The following is a 16658-nucleotide window of genomic DNA, read 5'->3' as shown; positions in this document are numbered from 1 at the left end:
ACCAGCCACATCTCAGCATGTTGGTGAGCTTCCCAGAGCAACAGACATTTAGTAATTGCCAGCTAACGATCTCAAATGTCTTTTAGAAGTTTCTGGAAGGTGTGGGGAAAAAAGTGCTCCCTCCAATGTTCCTTTTTCTGAAAAGCAACAGAAATCACATCTTTTGAACTTTAAAGTTACAAATGATTCAGAAAGTGCCCAAATCATCAGGTTGTTCAGCAGTTGACTGAAGAAGTTCTGGTTAAGGTCTTTGCCATCTTTGCCTTAGTAAGTGTTCACATTGTTAAGATGACGGATGACGACAAAGTCGTTTGACATTTCATGGTATTTACTCTCTGATCCGTGTCTAGATAGTCTATGCTGGCGGCTGACCAGCACCCTTCGTTTATATTTAGGACAAAAATAGCATGCGACCCTAGAGCTTTAGCCACGCCTCGGGCTCACAAGCTGGGCCACGCTACCGTATTTCAGGTCCTCGTGACTCACAGGCCTTGTCACGAATGTACAAATCCTGCTAGAAGTCAGGCCTAATGAGCACTTCTCATGTGGTCCGCACTGTGTCCAGGGCTGTCGGGGATATAAATATATCCCCCGACGAGAGAAGCATCTCTTTTGGGGAGTGATGAAAACTTTCACACACGGAACAACAAAAGATTCAAAGACAGTATGCAATCAAGTGCTAACCTGTGGAGAAACGCAGTTAGGAGTGCGAGAGTGCTTTAGGGAATTCGGGGATTTCGCGAAGGGAGAGAAGTGTTTTGAATCACGGTTGCCATTTCAGTAAGATTTGTCTCAGTCATGAGGAGGGAACCATCTACATCTGCAGCCGTCCTTTGGAACTGTAGACTGGTGCGAGTGCCCTCTCTTTCAGGAAGAGATAGAAATCTTTGGTTTGATACTGACAGCGCAGTCCTAGATTTCTATAGCTTTGGTAGGCTACCAGCAACTGTACAGAACTTACCGTATATATACAACTAGTTTTGAGCAGCATGTGCCGATGTAGTTTTTGTTCAAACTGTCCCTCTTTTTTGAGAAATAAGGTTCAGCAAGACGTTGGCCAAGTAGGGCGTGTTTGCGGCAAGCAGGTTTTGAACCTCAGTGTCATTTTCACAGAGCCGATCTTAGTCTTTCAATTATGTACTGTGGTTGCGGAGAGTTCAAGAGTGCCTTAAAGGTCTCCTCATTACTGAAAAGCTTGACATTTTCCTGTGTGTGTGCTTCTATCCTGTGTGGAAATAGCATGTGGATTATCCATCCCTGTGAGTCGCATTTTCCTGCAGGGGCTGTGGAAGAATTACATGCCCACAGACTAGGCAAAGGCAGAACACTGCTGATGTACCTGTAAGGATCCATAAGTGTGATTTTTTTTTTTTTAACCTGTTGAGGCTTTTTTTCCCCCTCCATGGGCACACATCTCTGAAATAATTTTAGAAACGAAAAGGGGAAATGGCTTATTGACAAATTCTCGCTTTACACACAGCTTTTCAGGAATGCTCCGAAAGCATCGAGGGAGGCAGGGCTGTATTCAGAGGCTCGCTCTCTGGTGTGGATTCTGTGATGCAGAGTGAGGGTCGAGCTCCGGGTGAAGGCCTTGCCGCACTTCGTGCACTTATAGGGCTTTTCTCGGGTGTGAATTCTCCGATGCAAAATAAGGTATGAGTTTCGGTTGAAAGCTTTTCCACATTCACTACATTCATAGGGCTTTTCCCCCGTGTGGATTCTCTGATGCTTAGTGAGGTCTGAGCTCTGGCTGAAGGCCTTCCCACACTCGTTACATTCGTAGGGTTTCTCCCCAGAGTGGATCCGCTGATGCAGAATGAGATTTGAACTGTGACTGAAGGCTTTGCCACACTCGTTACATTCATGAGGCTTCTCTCCTGTGTGGATTCGCTGATGCAGGACAAGGTTTGAGTTAAGACTGAAGGCTTTCCCACACTCACTACATTCATAGGGCTTTTCTCCGGTGTGGATTATTTTATGGCGAATAAGGCTTGAACTCCTTGTGAAGCATTTACCACATTCATCACATCTGTGGGACTTCGCTCCTGTCGGAACTTCTTCAGGGGTGTTGAAGTTTGAGCTCAGACTGAAACTTCTCCCCAGTCCTTTACCCTTTTCCCTTGGACCTCGCTCTCCTGTGCTGGGGTTTTTTTTTTCCTTGACTGTAGCTGGCCCTGGATCTCTCTTTTCTTTTCCAGTTTTCTCCTCAGGGTTTCTCTGCTGCCTTTCTACTACTCTGCCCTGCTGGTCACGTTTTTCTCCAAAATCTTTCTGGAATTTTCCTGTGGTCTCCCCATGTGATGCTGAGTCTTCTGCAATTTCAGCCTTTGAGGTGGACTCCTCATTCTCATTCCTGTTTTCACAACCTGACACAATAAATAAAAAATACAAATAGCATCTTTTTCTTTTGAATATGTGGGTTACTCAAGTGACACTGTTTTCCAGGAAGCTTCTACCTGCCTGCAAAATGACCTCACAATATTAACTGGAGATAAAATAGTAGGAAGAAAAGGGAAAAAACCTAGGGACAACAGGGAGTAGAACTGGGAAATGAGAGGGCAGGCGAAATGTGGAAAGGACAATGGAGGGCACGTGCAGAGAGGCTGGGAGCGAGCAGAGGGAACAGAACAGGCGAGGAAAGAAGGAAGGGGTGAGGAATTAAGGAACGTAAGAGGTCACAACTCATGGTTCTATAATTTGGTCACCCAGTAATTAATCTGAAAGAATAAATACACATTAAAAAAATCATGGTCCAGGGACTTCCCCGGTGGCCCAGTGGTTAAGACCCCGTGCTTCCAATGCAGGGGGGGCGGCTTCAATCCCTGGTTGGGGAACTAAGAGCCCACATGCTGTGAGGCTAAAAAAAAAATTAAAAAAAAAATGATGTTCCAGTTCTAATTAAGAATTTATGAGTTAAAAAAAAGAGAGAACGGACAGATCTTTCCTAGAAAATGATTAAGTGGTATTACCAGAAAGAAAGGAATGCAATTAATTAAAAAAAAGCAAATACTCTGCCAATTCTGTGAGATTTTTATTGACAAGGTGATAGTTAACAGGCAAAACAAGGAGCGCTGAACCTGGCAGGTTACGCAGACCTTGAGACACAGAAACTAGTTTCTCTCCACCAGGGAGAGCAGCACAGAGCTGACAGTGCTCAAGCAACAGGGATGAGGGTGAAGAAGCTGGTTGGGGCATTAGTACATGTAACTGAAACCTGCACTGACAAACGACTGAAAACTACTGAGAACAAAGAGACTGAAAACAATTCCGGAGACAGCCCACAAAGGACGTAATATAAGACAAGATCTTACGAATGCAGAGCTGATCCTCTGATTTTAGCAATCTGCCTGTTAAAACACTGGAATATATTCTTATTGTGGACTGCTACATTCTGTGTGCCACCCTGTTAAGTATAGACTAAAAATTGTTCAGTACAAAAACACTATTTTATATATGTTTACATTTGTCTAGGAAAAAAACAAACTCTCCCAAATCTATTCTTTATTTACTTGGCCTTAAGAAACCTTTCCACGTGAGTGTGCACTATCTCAATGCAATCGCTGAAGGAGTTGAGTATCTAACCCCTGACTTGAGTGATGAAATCACCATAAATACTGACCTGATCATAAGGAAGAGGAAACTGGTCTACTTCTTTTGAATTCCAAGCCTAGGTCCTTGATGATCTGGATAGTTCCCCGGCTGTTCCCAATGTTTTGTTTTGCTTTAAGTTAGCAAGGGGTGGGTACTACCCGGCTCACAAACAGAGATCAGTTTTTTGGCTTAATTTTCACCTCGTCCAAAGAGCAAGTACTAAGAAACAACAAACCCCAGTTATCCCTATGGTTCAAAACAAAACTTGAGGTTTCTGTATTAACATCCATTCTTCATAACTTCCCTTCATTCACCCTGCCACTGCCCTCCCCAGGCAGAAGTCTTAGGAAGTGGCCTTCCCTATGACAGGACTGATCTGAGAGCTTCCTGCAGTACTATCTCCCAGGGGTTAAGACCTAATGGAGACAAATGGGACTGTTTGTCAACTGTGTCACCTTGTCTTATCTGGTTGATGCCTCTTAGAACTTCTTTGTTCTTACTACACACTCAGGAGCCAGAGCTCTTCACAGAAGATCACCATTAGGTTTGGAATCTGGGAATCCTGACCATAAGGGAGGTACAGGTGCAAGTTCATGGAATTATACAGAACTGTCGTGGAGCAGCGCTCACAGGATGCAAGACTGAAAGCCCATGGCAGGATGCAGTGTAGGTTCAGGAACATGGTCCCAGGTTAGGATTAGACTGATGATCAATTCTCACCTGGCCCTCTATAATAGGAAATACAGACACTCCCCCTGACAAAAGCACTTAGTTGTATCCACAGGGAATGAAGCAGAATCCTCAATGGTGACAGAGTAGTTGAAGAGGTGGGGATTCAGAACATAAAAGTATTTCTGCTTTCAAACAGCAAAAACTACCTAGAGGTAAAAAATCCACCTGGAATCAGGAAGTCCCAGTACCAGGCTTTTGGGATTAAAGAAACTCAAATTGTTCTCTATCTGGTCTGAAGAAACGGGCTCAGTAGTCTCTACCACATCAGAGATCCCAGAACTAACAGAAAAAGAGGCAATACAATCTTATCAGACAATAATCCTGCAACCATCTTACCCTGGGAAATCACGTTCCCATAATTCTCCTCCCTGGTGTCCCTATTCAGATTCCTCCGAGCCAGGTTCTGACATCCCCATTCCTCCAGGATGAGGGACACGGCCATGTCCTCGATCTTCACCATTGCCTGAAATAACACGAGATCCCCACACTCAGTTCTCCCAAAGTCCAGGGACAGTCCCACTGCCCGAACCTGGAGTCAGGGACGGAGGTGACTGCAAACCTACAGGATGCTGGGAAAGAAAAGGTGACCACGCCAGGCTCTAGTGGACAGGTGGGAGTGGAGCTACTCTGTGGGCAGGGACGTCAAGAGCCAGTGTCCTGGTGAAGAACGCTGAAAGAGCTCCAGGAAGAGGCAGATGCGAGGGACTCGGGAGGGCAGAGGGGCCCACAGCTCACCTGGGGATCTGCCGAGAACAGTGCAGATGCCATCGCCTGGTCTCTGGGACCCCCCTCGTGATGAGGGGCAGGAACGTGGGTGGCAGGGAGAGCTGAGGGAGGAGAAAGGAGCTGTGAGTGAAGCCAGCTCTGCTCTGGGCCTCCCTTCAAAGAAGGGCCCAGGGGCACCCTCTTTCCTGTACCAGCATGCCCAATGTTCAGTGTTTAACTACAGAACTGAGAACTACAGAGAATGTAAGAAAGAAAAGGCACGATCTGTGTCTTCCCAAGACCTCTGTTCTTAAGCAGGAGTAACAAGGAGTCATAAAAGGGCCCTTAAAATCACCTGGTCCAACTCCTTCATTTTAAAGAAGGGGAAACCGAGGCCCCGAGAGGGTAAACAACTTGCCTAACATCATCCTGTTAAGAGGGCAGAGCCAGAACTATAACCCGGGTTCCTACTCTCAGCCACAGAAGTAGGTAACACTCAGCCCACATTCAAGTCTGGCTCATAATTTAATTTTCTCCAGTCCAACAAACAGTATACCAGGACTTCAGAATCCCATTCAGTTGTGGAAAATGCAACAGTTTTAAAAATCTTTAGTAGTAATATCTTGAAACACAGAGAAGGAAGGGGCTCTTCTTACTTCTGGGTAAGTTTCAGCCATTTTTTGTCCCTCTACTTTTCTCCCTCACTTAGCCACAGTTTTTGGATAAAACACACACATGGTTCGAATGTCAATGAGACATTTACAAATGTATAAGGGTCTGGGTTGACACTCATCTAATAAAAGACGTCTACAATATAGGGTCACATCAACTGCGACGTGCAAGAAAAACTGGAAAAATTTTAAACGGCAAAATCAAAATCCTCCCTTGCCAAGTAATGTTAGATTTACAAATGTTACTGGTGAACAGATGATGTTACTGTGCTGCAAAGATACTAGAAAAACTAATTCGAAACGGAATTAGTAAATCTTGTAACTATTTCAGAATATACAGCAATAATATAAGCTAAAGCAAAATGTAGAAAAAGATCAAGTACCTAGCACTTTAACCCTCTGAGAGTTAGGAAATGCTCTGGAAGATGAGCAGCACAAAGAGAAACTGAGAATAAGTGCATATGCCTCAATTCCTTCAAGGACTGTTTACGACGTAACAACTGTATGTTCCAGGGTCTGGAAAGCTGTTACTCTGGTAACCTGAATCAGCCCTAATCTGGCACTTAAAACCACAAAGATTCTCCTCCGTTTCCTGACTTCACCTGGTGGAGTGTGGAGAGAGCTCACAAACCCTACGAGGACCTAACGGGACTGGGTGGACAGTGGTGGATAAACATCACAGCGCACTGGTTGGCTCACAAGGCTTTCTCCAGCTTACGAGTGCTGGCTATCTTGCAGAATGCATGGCAGACAATACTTCCTTAAGCTCTAATATTCCTATCCTGAATGTCATCATAAATAAACACACTGGTTAAGGACTGTGCCTTTGTCAACTCTTGCTGAACAACCATACTTTTAGCATGTTATTTTTTTTTTCTTTTACTGATATTCTAGGTATCAACTTTGATTTTAAAATTGGATAAAAATATTGTTAATATGTCCCTCAAAGGAAAAAAAATTCAACTGATTTTTATTTATATGACCCTGAAGTGATTTTTTTTTGCCTCATGTTCCTCAACCAAAACCAAAATATTTTTTCCATCCTTTTCCCATTCTTTGGAATTTTTGAAAGTAACCTAGAAATAGAGTGATGTTACACAGTATTTTATACATTTTAAATAAAATGAATTGATAAATGATCCTTTTAAAGATAATTTATGACATACTAGGGTGTTGGCTATATTTCATCTCTTCCTAGGACTTTCCTGTAAAAACAAAAAAACCTGCTAGACATCCAGAATACTAACAATTCAACAAATAATATAATGTCCACCCAAGTTCATTATGCACATTTCACTTACCTCCTTGGTAACATTATTTAACTCCTGAAATTGGTCTGTAAGTTATATTTCCTCTGATATTTAGTAATAACGACAATAGAAATAAACATGTTTCTCTATTACAGGCATTTAGCAACACAGAGAGGAGAGGACACTCCCATCCTGAATAGCTTGCTTCTTTCCCCCCATGTGAAACCTTGCTTCTTACCCCGTGGTTGTAAGAGGCGGGGTTTCCGAGATGAATGCTTGAAATGGGACTGGGTGGCCTCATGAGGAAGGTCAAAGCTCGAGGACTCCTGTACTGGATCCAGAGGCACCATCCCCCTTGCGAGCATCTCAGGTCCATGAACTTGACCTGGGACCTAAGGACAAACAGGGTGGGCTTGTGGGTAAATCACTTTTTAAACAGGAATTTAAACAAGTGAAAAAAGACAGTAAATATACCAGTGGCTGCAGGAAGGACAGGGCCAGAATACTTTTTAATATCCAAGCAGAAGAGGATCAAAGCACCACAAGGACTATTAATACAAACTTTAAGTCAGTAACTTTCTCTCTGCTTCAGTCTCAAAGTCCACGTGCTGCTCACACATGACAGGTTTCCCCTCTTCTTACCTGCTGTCCTGATAAATCCAGCTCCAGATCTTCCAGAAGGGTCACAGCCTCCTCTCCACTATCGGGACGGTATTCCTGCAGCCAGACTTGGAGCTCCTTGGGCAGAATGGAAAGGAACTGCTCCAGCACCAGCAGCTCCAGGATCTGCTCCTTGGTGTTTATCTCTGGTCGCAGCCACTGGTGACAAAGTTCCTTCAGTCGACTCAGGGCCTCTCGAGGCCCAAAAGTGTTCTGGTAACAGAAGTGCCTGAACCGCTGGCGGAAGATCTCCGGGTCAGGAGGAGGAGACTCCTGCAGACTGGTGTCCTGCCCCCACACGTGCTCTTCCTCATCCTCCTCTTCGACCTTCACTATCACGATGCCGTCCTTCTCCTGGGCAGCGTGGGGGGACAGACCGGTGGCTTCCCTTGACTCAGCAGTCATCATTCAGGCTCAGGGACCTGACTTGATCCAAACAGGGTCTGTGCTCTCCTTTCTGTCCTGGGAAATGTTTTCTGATATCTGTTTCTGTACTATTCCTGAAGGAGTAAAAAAAAAAAAAGGTATTGGTACCTTTATGAAAAGTGACCTGTGCTGTTAATATTTCATACAAGGCTACACATCAAAGCATTAAAAATGCCTCTGGGGGCTTCCCTGATGGTGCAGTGGTTAAGAATCCGCCTGCCAACACAGGGGACATGGGTTCGAGCCCTGGTCTGGGAAGATCCCACATGCCGTGGAGCAAATAAGCCCGTGCACCATAACTACTGAGCCCGTGAGCTACAACTACTGAGCCCACGTGCAACTGCTGAAGCCCACGTACCTAAGAGCCTGTGATCCACAACAAGAGAAGCCACCATGATGAGAAGCCCGCGCACAGCAACAAAGAGTAGCCCCCGCTCGCCGCAACTAGAGAAAGCCTGTGCACAGCAATGAAGATCTGACACAGCCAAAAAATAAATTAATTAATTTTTAAAAATGCCTCTGAATAGCAAAGGAGGAAAAAAAAAGCCTCCAGAGCCACACTGTTTTCCCTGTCACTCTAGATATTAAGGTTTGCAAACGAACTTCCAACTGGCAAATTCCCCCCTCAGGGTGTTTGCCTGAGCACCATCCCTCCAGCAGGGCAGGCTATGACATCATGCTATGACATCATGTGTTTACACGCTAAGCCCAGTGAGAGCGGAATGTCAGTGGGGTGCCAGGCACCCGCTTCAGCAGCACGCTAGCCATCTTACCCCCTCCCACAACACCCTTGGAGCACCATCTCACAGATGACACGACTGCGGCTCGGACGACTCGCTCAGGAGCAGGAGGCTACCTACCTAGCAGAGTCAACACTCAAGCCAAACGTGAAGGCCAGGACTTACTAACCCACCGTCTAGCTATTTCTATTATTTTTATAGGTGCCTTGGTCAGTATGAGATAATCCACTCTGGACAGAGAAAGAAAATATCAAAATGTCTATTTATATTTTAAAAGTGAGAAAAAATAAACCATATTTAATGTACAAATGGACACTACCAAACTCACTTGGTCTAAATGCTGAACTGCCACGTCACACATGAGACAAGTGTGTGGGGGGGTGTGAGCAAAATGGGTCAAATGACACAAACTTCCAGTTATAAAATAAGTTAAGTGCTGGGGACGTAATGTACAGCATGGTGACCACAGCTAACAGTAATACTGCCCTGCATATTTGACAGCTGCTGAGCGTCGTTCTTAAAAATTCTCATCAGAAGAAAATAAAATGTAGGGGCTTCCCTGGGGGCAAAGTGGTTAAGAATCTGCCTGCCAATGCAGGGGACATGGGTTCAAGCCCTGGTCCGGGAAGATCCCACGTGCCTTGGAGCAACTAAGCCCGTGCGCCACAACTACTGAGCCTGTGCTCTAGAGCCCGTGAGCCACAAATACTGAGCCTGTGTGCCACAACTACCGCAGCCTGTGCTCCTAGAGCCCGTGCTCCACAACAAGAGAAGCCACCGCAATGAGAAGTCTGTGCACCGCACCGAAGAGTAGCCCCCGCTCGCTGTAACTAGAGGAAGCCTGTGTGCAGCAATGAAGACCCAACACAGCCAAAAATAAATAATAAAAAGAAAAATGAAAAAAAGAAAATGTAACTATGGTGACAGATGTTAACCAGACTTACTGTGGTGATCACTTTGGAATATACACAAATATTGAATCGTTATGTTGTACACCTGAAACCAATATAATGTTACATATCAATTACATCTCAAAAAAAAGAGAGACAAGCAGCTTTAAAGATTCTTTCAGAGAAACTACAATTAGGGAAATACTAACGATGCAAACACACACAAACAAGAAAACTGCACAGCAATTTTTAATTTTTTTTAAAATTTTTTTATTTTTTGCGGTACGCGGGCCTCTCACTGTTGTGGCCTCTCCCGTTGCGGAGCACAGGCTCCGGACGTGCAGGCTCAGCGGCCATGGCTCACGGGCCCAGCCGCTCCGCGGCATGTGGGCTCTTCCCGGACCGGGGAACGAACCCATGTCCCCTGCATCGGCAGGTGGACTCTCAACCACTGCGCCACCAGGGAAGCCCTGCACAGCAATTTTTAACTCAGCCAGGTCAGAAGGTAAAAACAAATGTGGAACTAAATCAAACTTAAGAAGTCAACTGATAAGTGAGAACGTAGCTGAATTTCAAGAACAAAAATTTAACATGGTTGGTGGATAGGATCAATCATGAGTTGCTAAGCTGAGGCAACAGTGTGTTGCTTCCATCTGAACTGACAAATCTTCGTGAAGCATCTGTTTTTTTCCACCTCTACGGCCATCAAAATTAAGCATCAAATTCAACTTTTAGAGACAGAGCATCCAATTGTTCTATAACAAAGAGATAAGCCAAGAGTTTTAAACTAGCAAAGTATTTTTAATTACATGGCTCTCACTGAAAAATTATTAGTAATTTTGATGGAAAAAGGATCATGTACGTTGAAAGCACAAATTTTTTTCTAGAATAGCACAACTTAATGTATTTTTTTAATTATACAAAACACTGGTACATGTATATAATTTTTCAAAATAGTTTTTACTGACAGGAATGGGTGACCAGAAAAGTTTGGAGATGACTGTTCTAATCGCAAAGAATATGATTTTAATCTGAGATTTATCACAGGATTAGTTTTTTTTTCTCTTACTTTGGTCCTTAATGAAAACCAGAAATCCTTATTAAAATAGCAGTCTATAATAACAATAAAGAATATTACATTCAAAAAGGCTTACTACATAAATGTAAAAACAATGTGGGAATTAAGTCATTTCTCCAATGATTTTAAACTGGTAAAAGTCCTGTTGCAAACCATCTTCTAGCCCTTCCCATCCACTCCTTCAGACCTGTTTTGCACTCCACCCACCTTGCTGCAGGAAATATATTGTTTTTTAACTTCAGAGCAGCTTTACCTGGAAAGTCCTTACAGTTATGAGTATTCGATTTCCTAACCATTTCTGCAATCTACAGTATGCAAAGTGTCCTGCTAGACTGAGGGGAATAAAAAGATGAGAAGCACTATTCCTATTTTTACACAAATAATTACAGTACAAAGCAGATGTGCCAACAGTTCTAAGGAGGTTACAACCTGAGTGCTGGAGAAGCCCTGAGGAGTGACTGACAGCTACAAGGCAGCTTCCAGGAAACAGCCCCCCTGGAGCTGGGACCCAGAGAGGAAGAGGCAACGAGTAGAGAGTCCAAGAGATCACTCCTTTGGCTAGCTTTCTCCCAGCTGGAGGCTGAATAATTCCTGTAAGGCTTATTCTCTTTATTTCATTCTGAAAAGTGAAAAGCAAGACTATCTTTTCCAGCTATGCCTCCCAGAACTGTCTTCCACCACCCTAATCCAGGCTCCACATCTCCTGCCAAGACTAGGGCCTTAGCTCCATACATTTTCTCTAGCGTCCATTTCTCCCCTTTCTAATACGAACAACATACCAAGGTCAACTTAGTATTGCCAAAGTATGCTTCTAGGCATTCCCTCCTTCCCCTCAGTTACTGTCAATGAATCCCTGACATCTACCGATTAGTGTTCAAACAACACACCCCACTCGACCTTTCCACTCCCATTACTTTCCTTAGTAGTGATCCCCTATGTTTCAGCCTATTGGGCCCATTAATGTTCCCCAAGCATAGGGTGTGACTTTGCATCTTCACCCCTTTGCTGGGACCAATCTCCCACCTTTATCCACCTCTACTGGCCAAATTTTCACTCACCCTTCAAGATGTACACTGTCTCCTGACATTCTGAATTAAATAAGATATCTTCCTCCTTTGAACACCCTTGGTACTTTCTCTGTTCCTATCTTAGGCACTTCTACTCTCCTTGTATTATCATTACTTGAGCTGCAGTTCCTACTCCACCTCCCAGCTAAGCCCCTCAAGGACAAGGACTTCTGTTTACTTATCTTCTAGGGAACTGGGGAGACTGTTGAACGGCACAGAAGAAATAAGAACAACTCAGCGGCTTCCCTGGTGGTCCAGTGGTTAAGACTCCACGCTGCCAATTCAGGGGGCCTGGGTTCAATTCCTGGTCAGGGAACTAGATCCCACATGCCGCAACTAAGACCCAGCTAAGCCAAATAAATAAATAAATATTAAAAAAAAAAAAAAAGGAAAAGGAAAAGAAAAAAGAACAACTCAAGCCATTACAGCGCCCCCTGCCGTCTTATTGCCTTTAGTGGCAATTAGTGATCAGACAGCCCAGGAACATCTCATCACTCAGGCGCAGAATCTCACCTTCCTTGACTCCTCTCTCCTTACATGCATTCAGTCTCCAGGCACCAGGGAGAAGTAATTCTTTGTTCATACTTATTTTTCTGTCTAGCTCCATGGAGGCTAGCTTCCTCTCTTTGGTGCCCTGCCTTCACCCCCCGGCAGTTCACCTCCCACCTTGCTCTCAGATCTTCTTCCTAAAACTCTAGAGCCTTGTAGTCAATACTCCCCAGCACCTGGTCCCAGTTTCCCCATCAAGCTTCATTTCCCATGAATTTCTCTCCCTCCCCTGCATGAACCTTTTCCATCCAGCAAAATGAGTCTACTCAGTACTTCCTAAATATGTCTTGCATTTTGAACACCATCCTTTTCTCCCATGATAATGCCTGGGATTTCCCTCCCAGTCTTCTCTGACTTTTCAAATCCTACTTATCCTTCAGAGCTAAGCTAAAATGCAACTTGCCCCTCATCTGTTCAAGGGGCCTCTCTCTAGTAGGCATTATAGGAAGAACCAATGTTAACTGAGTGCTTTCTATGTACCAGGCATTTCACACAACACCCTCAGGAGGTAGGTACCATTGTTGTCTCACTGTATAATGACAAAACTAAGGTTTACAGATGTTAAATAACATACCCAAGGTCACAGAGCAATTGAATGGCAGAGCGAGGATTTGAAATTAGGTCTGTGGGACCCCTCAGCTCAAGCTCCAACCATCATACCAAACTCATTCTGTCCCAACGTGTGGGGTAAGGAAGGGCTTCTGTGGACACACGGATTCTTTCGAAGAGGAAGGCCTATGAAGGATGACCACTCAGGAATGGGCCTCACCTGCCATCCACTGTTTTCACTGGAGAGCTGCGTGACTAAGGAGACACAGCAGGAGATGCAAGTGGGAATCATCTAAACTCTAACCAGGTGGGACCTTCGAAAGAGACAACTGAGCAGAGCTAGTGTGGCATCTAGTCTGGTGTCAGAAATCTCTTTTATGAAAGTTCTGCTCCATCTTAGGCATTTAAGGAGACCTAAGGAAAGGAATCTTAATTTGTGCCCACACCTTAGCCAGTTTTGAAGAGTAGGATGCTCCTTGGCTCAGTGGGACTCAACAGGAAGGGATTCTGAGGAGGAAGTGAGACCTAAAGGGACAGAGATGAGGGCACGGTCACAGTCCCTCTTCCCCCAATTTTGACAGGTACCCTCCCCCCCAACATTTCTCTGCTCCTACTTTGGGCAGGAGAAAAGTCACAACAGTGGCGGAAGGGCTGGGTTTTATTTTAGGTTTCAGGGGATCTGCGCACACAATCTTTTCTCCTCTCTCTAAACTCTATGCCCTAATGGTCTCCACCAAGCATGTGCTATTCAAGTTCTTTCTTGGTAATCTAATTTTTCATGCCATCTTCTTCGACTGGACTATTGTTAAGAGTATGCGTCTTTGTACCTCTCAGACCACTTAGTATGACCTCTTTGCAAGCACTAGTTTTTAAAAAATACTTGACTGAATGTTACTCTTTTTGGCCCATTCATACAGCATTCAAAGTTGCCTTCAAGTTACAGGCGTGGAAGAGTTTCACTAAACTGCATCACCACTTACCAGCTGATTTTAGGTTACTCTAAGTACAGATGTTTCTCCTCTGGGTTAAAAAACAGTATTTGTCTCACAGAGCTGCTGTGAGGATTACAGGAGTTAACATATATGAAGCACTTCAAACAGTCTCTGGCATTTAGTAGGCACTAGAGAAGTGTTATAATTTTTTCAATAAACTTAAGAGATGTAACTATACTTTCCAATTTTCAGCCTGCTTAAAAGATCAAGCAACAGGAGAAATCCTGTAATAGTGAAAGTAGCACAGGGTGGAACACCTGAATTCTAGTCTCCCATGAATAAGAGTGAGTCCCTCCCTGGGTGAGTTATTTAACCTCTCTGACATCCAGTATCCTTATCTGTCAAATTGGGGCGGGGTGGGGGAGGGAACAGAGGAGCAGAAAACTACCTCTGGGGTCCCTTTGAGCTGAAAACCATTCTGACACACTATCCGATTTAGATAAGATTACCCCCAGTACCTGGTTCTCCCCGAAGGTAAATACGAAAGATTTTCTTACAAAAAAGGCTTGGAGTTACAAGCTCAGTTTATTCCAAAGGCTATTTTCTAAACAGGCCAGCATCTTTTCCAGGGCATAGTCTTCAAAGTTTAAACTGCCTCCCACCCATTTCTGAACAGAGCTCTAAGATGTTTTAAAACATGAAAAAGCTACCTTTAAAAGACAACTAGCTACCCAAAGAATACTGATACTCAGAATGAAAAGGTAACATTTAACATAACACTCATCTGTATTTAGATACAATATAAACTTAGGAAAAATTTAAATGCTTAGACCAAGTAGGGAATCAGCAAAAGACTATGATATTAAGTAGCTAGGTTCCCTGTTTGTATTTTAAGATTGGTGAAAACTGCCTGAAATAATGAACAAGCATCGTGCATAGTAATTCAGAGACAATACAAACTTGGAGAAACATTCTGGGGCAAATGATCATTATGGTTCCCTAAGTAATAAAGCTATTTCTCCACACACGGCTGGCAAATACAGTAACAGGGCTTTGTTGACTGGTTACAATGAATCCTCCACAATTCAATTCGACAACTATTTACTGACCACCTCCAATCCGCCTAGCAATAGTCTGTACAATAAATGCTTTCTTTGGTCCCAGGCCATGTAACAGCTGCTCTCTATAATGAAAGTATCTTATTGAGTACCACTGCAGGAAACGGAGGGCAGGGGGTCAGTGTCAGGCTGAACTGTAGCTGAATTTTTCAATTACATTGACCAAATCAAATTATCTCAAAGTTGGAAGGGCCTTTGGAGAAAACCTAGTTAATTTGATTGATGACAAAACTGAGAGTTGGCGGAAGTGTCTTATCTTATCCAAGGTCACTCAGTTAATCAGTCTCCTAACGGCCCCGCGCAATTTCCACAAATTCCTTTCACTCTTCACCCCTTCCAAGTCAGGCAGAATAACTACTACCCAGGAGTGGAAAATCCACCTCATCTACCGGACAGCTCGTTTTCAAAAGCCTTCGAAATAGTCCATAAAGCTGAAAGAGAGTGGAATGTACATATAATCTCTACTAGACCCGAATCATTTCTTTACCCACTCTGACTAGGTTTCAAAAGCTCTTTAATCACCGCTCGGGGGTGGGGGTGGGGTGCGGAGAAGCAGGTGATCTGGAAACACGTACGCGGCACCTTGAAACGTGTCCATTTCTCAGCCTTCCGCATTTTTCATCTCGAGGTCCTGCAAGGACCCCGAAAAAAAAAATCTCTCACTGGAATCAAAGCAAATGGCGACGAAAGCAGAGCAGAACATTCAGACAGGGGTCGGTTCGCTCGCGACCCGGTTCTCAGAAACGTCAAGCGACAATGACGACACTGCAGGAGAGGGGCCCGGAAGGGGCCCGCAGACGGCCTCCCAGGACCCCCGGCCAAAGACCGTCGCCCCCTCCCCGCCTGGGCCCGCGGTGGGGAGGGGACGGCCTGGCCTGGGGCGGGGACGCTGGCACGGACTCGCTTCACGCTGTGCCCCGGCCGCCCGGAGGGGACCCCGGGACCTCAGTTGCAGAGCCCACCCCCACGCACACACCCCTGCGGCCCCGCCCGCCCCCCCAAGAGGCCGGCCCCACCTCTCACCGTGAGCCCCGGGAGCGGCCTAGGGGCGCTGGGCGAGCAAGGGGAGCTGACTCTGGGGCTCAGGCCGGCCGAAGGGCGCCGCGCACAGATCTAGGCCCTCTTGACGCCTCGACACAGACACAATGAGTCACAAAGGCCGGAAGTGTGTCAGCACCTCGTCTTCCGGGACTGCGCCGCGCTTCCGGGTCCTCTCTAGGAGCGCGGGAGGTTTTGGAATCTCGGTTCCCGAACGCTGGACCAGTCCCCTGCCCTTCCGTGGTCCCATCTCCCGCTTTGGGGTCTCCGCCCTCAGCCTGTGCGCCCCGTGTGAAGGCTGGGGACGAAGGAGAAGGGATTCAGGCCTTTTGAGATACAAACAGACTGTCCAGTTCTGACACCAGCCCATCTGATAATTCGATTTCTCCTTTTTCATCTCTGGCAGTCCTTGTAGTAATTATAGTTATTACCAAGCAATAATAATACTTAATAATTGTATGTCAGTGGCAGAGGAGCTGAAAGAAGGGTGTACACAGAGGAAGGTCAAAGTGAAGCCAGCGGTGGCTGGTTTCACAAAACTGCCGTGGTAGTTTCTCTCGGGCCCTGAAGATGTCTGACAATTGAGTGGGTGGTATTTTTAAATACTTGGCCTGTGGATGAAGGACGTCTTTCTACAACCAAGCTAGTTACAGGTTCTATGT

General features: G+C 45.0%; 1 protein-coding gene across 1 annotated transcript; it reads right to left on the bottom strand.

Moving 5' to 3' along the window:
* Positions 1 to 1394: 1394 nt before the first annotated feature.
* On the bottom strand, positions 1395 to 16116 carry ZKSCAN1 (zinc finger with KRAB and SCAN domains 1). The gene is made up of 6 exons (XM_065892852.1): positions 15982 to 16116; positions 7592 to 8109; positions 7188 to 7341; positions 5059 to 5150; positions 4660 to 4786; positions 1395 to 2366 (listed from the first exon to the last, which is right to left on the bottom strand). The coding sequence occupies exons 2-6, from the start codon at positions 8015 to 8017 to the stop codon at positions 1471 to 1473; spliced, it is 1695 nt and encodes a 564-aa protein (XP_065748924.1). The 5' UTR covers positions 8018 to 8109; positions 15982 to 16116; the 3' UTR covers positions 1395 to 1470.
* Positions 16117 to 16658: the final 542 nt, after the last annotated feature.

This window comes from Phocoena phocoena, chromosome 15 (assembly GCF_963924675.1).
Source record: "Phocoena phocoena chromosome 15, mPhoPho1.1, whole genome shotgun sequence".
NCBI lineage: Eukaryota > Metazoa > Chordata > Mammalia > Artiodactyla > Phocoenidae > Phocoena > Phocoena phocoena.
The sequence above is the reverse complement of the archived record's forward strand: the minus strand, read 5'-3'. Positions and strand labels throughout refer to the sequence as shown.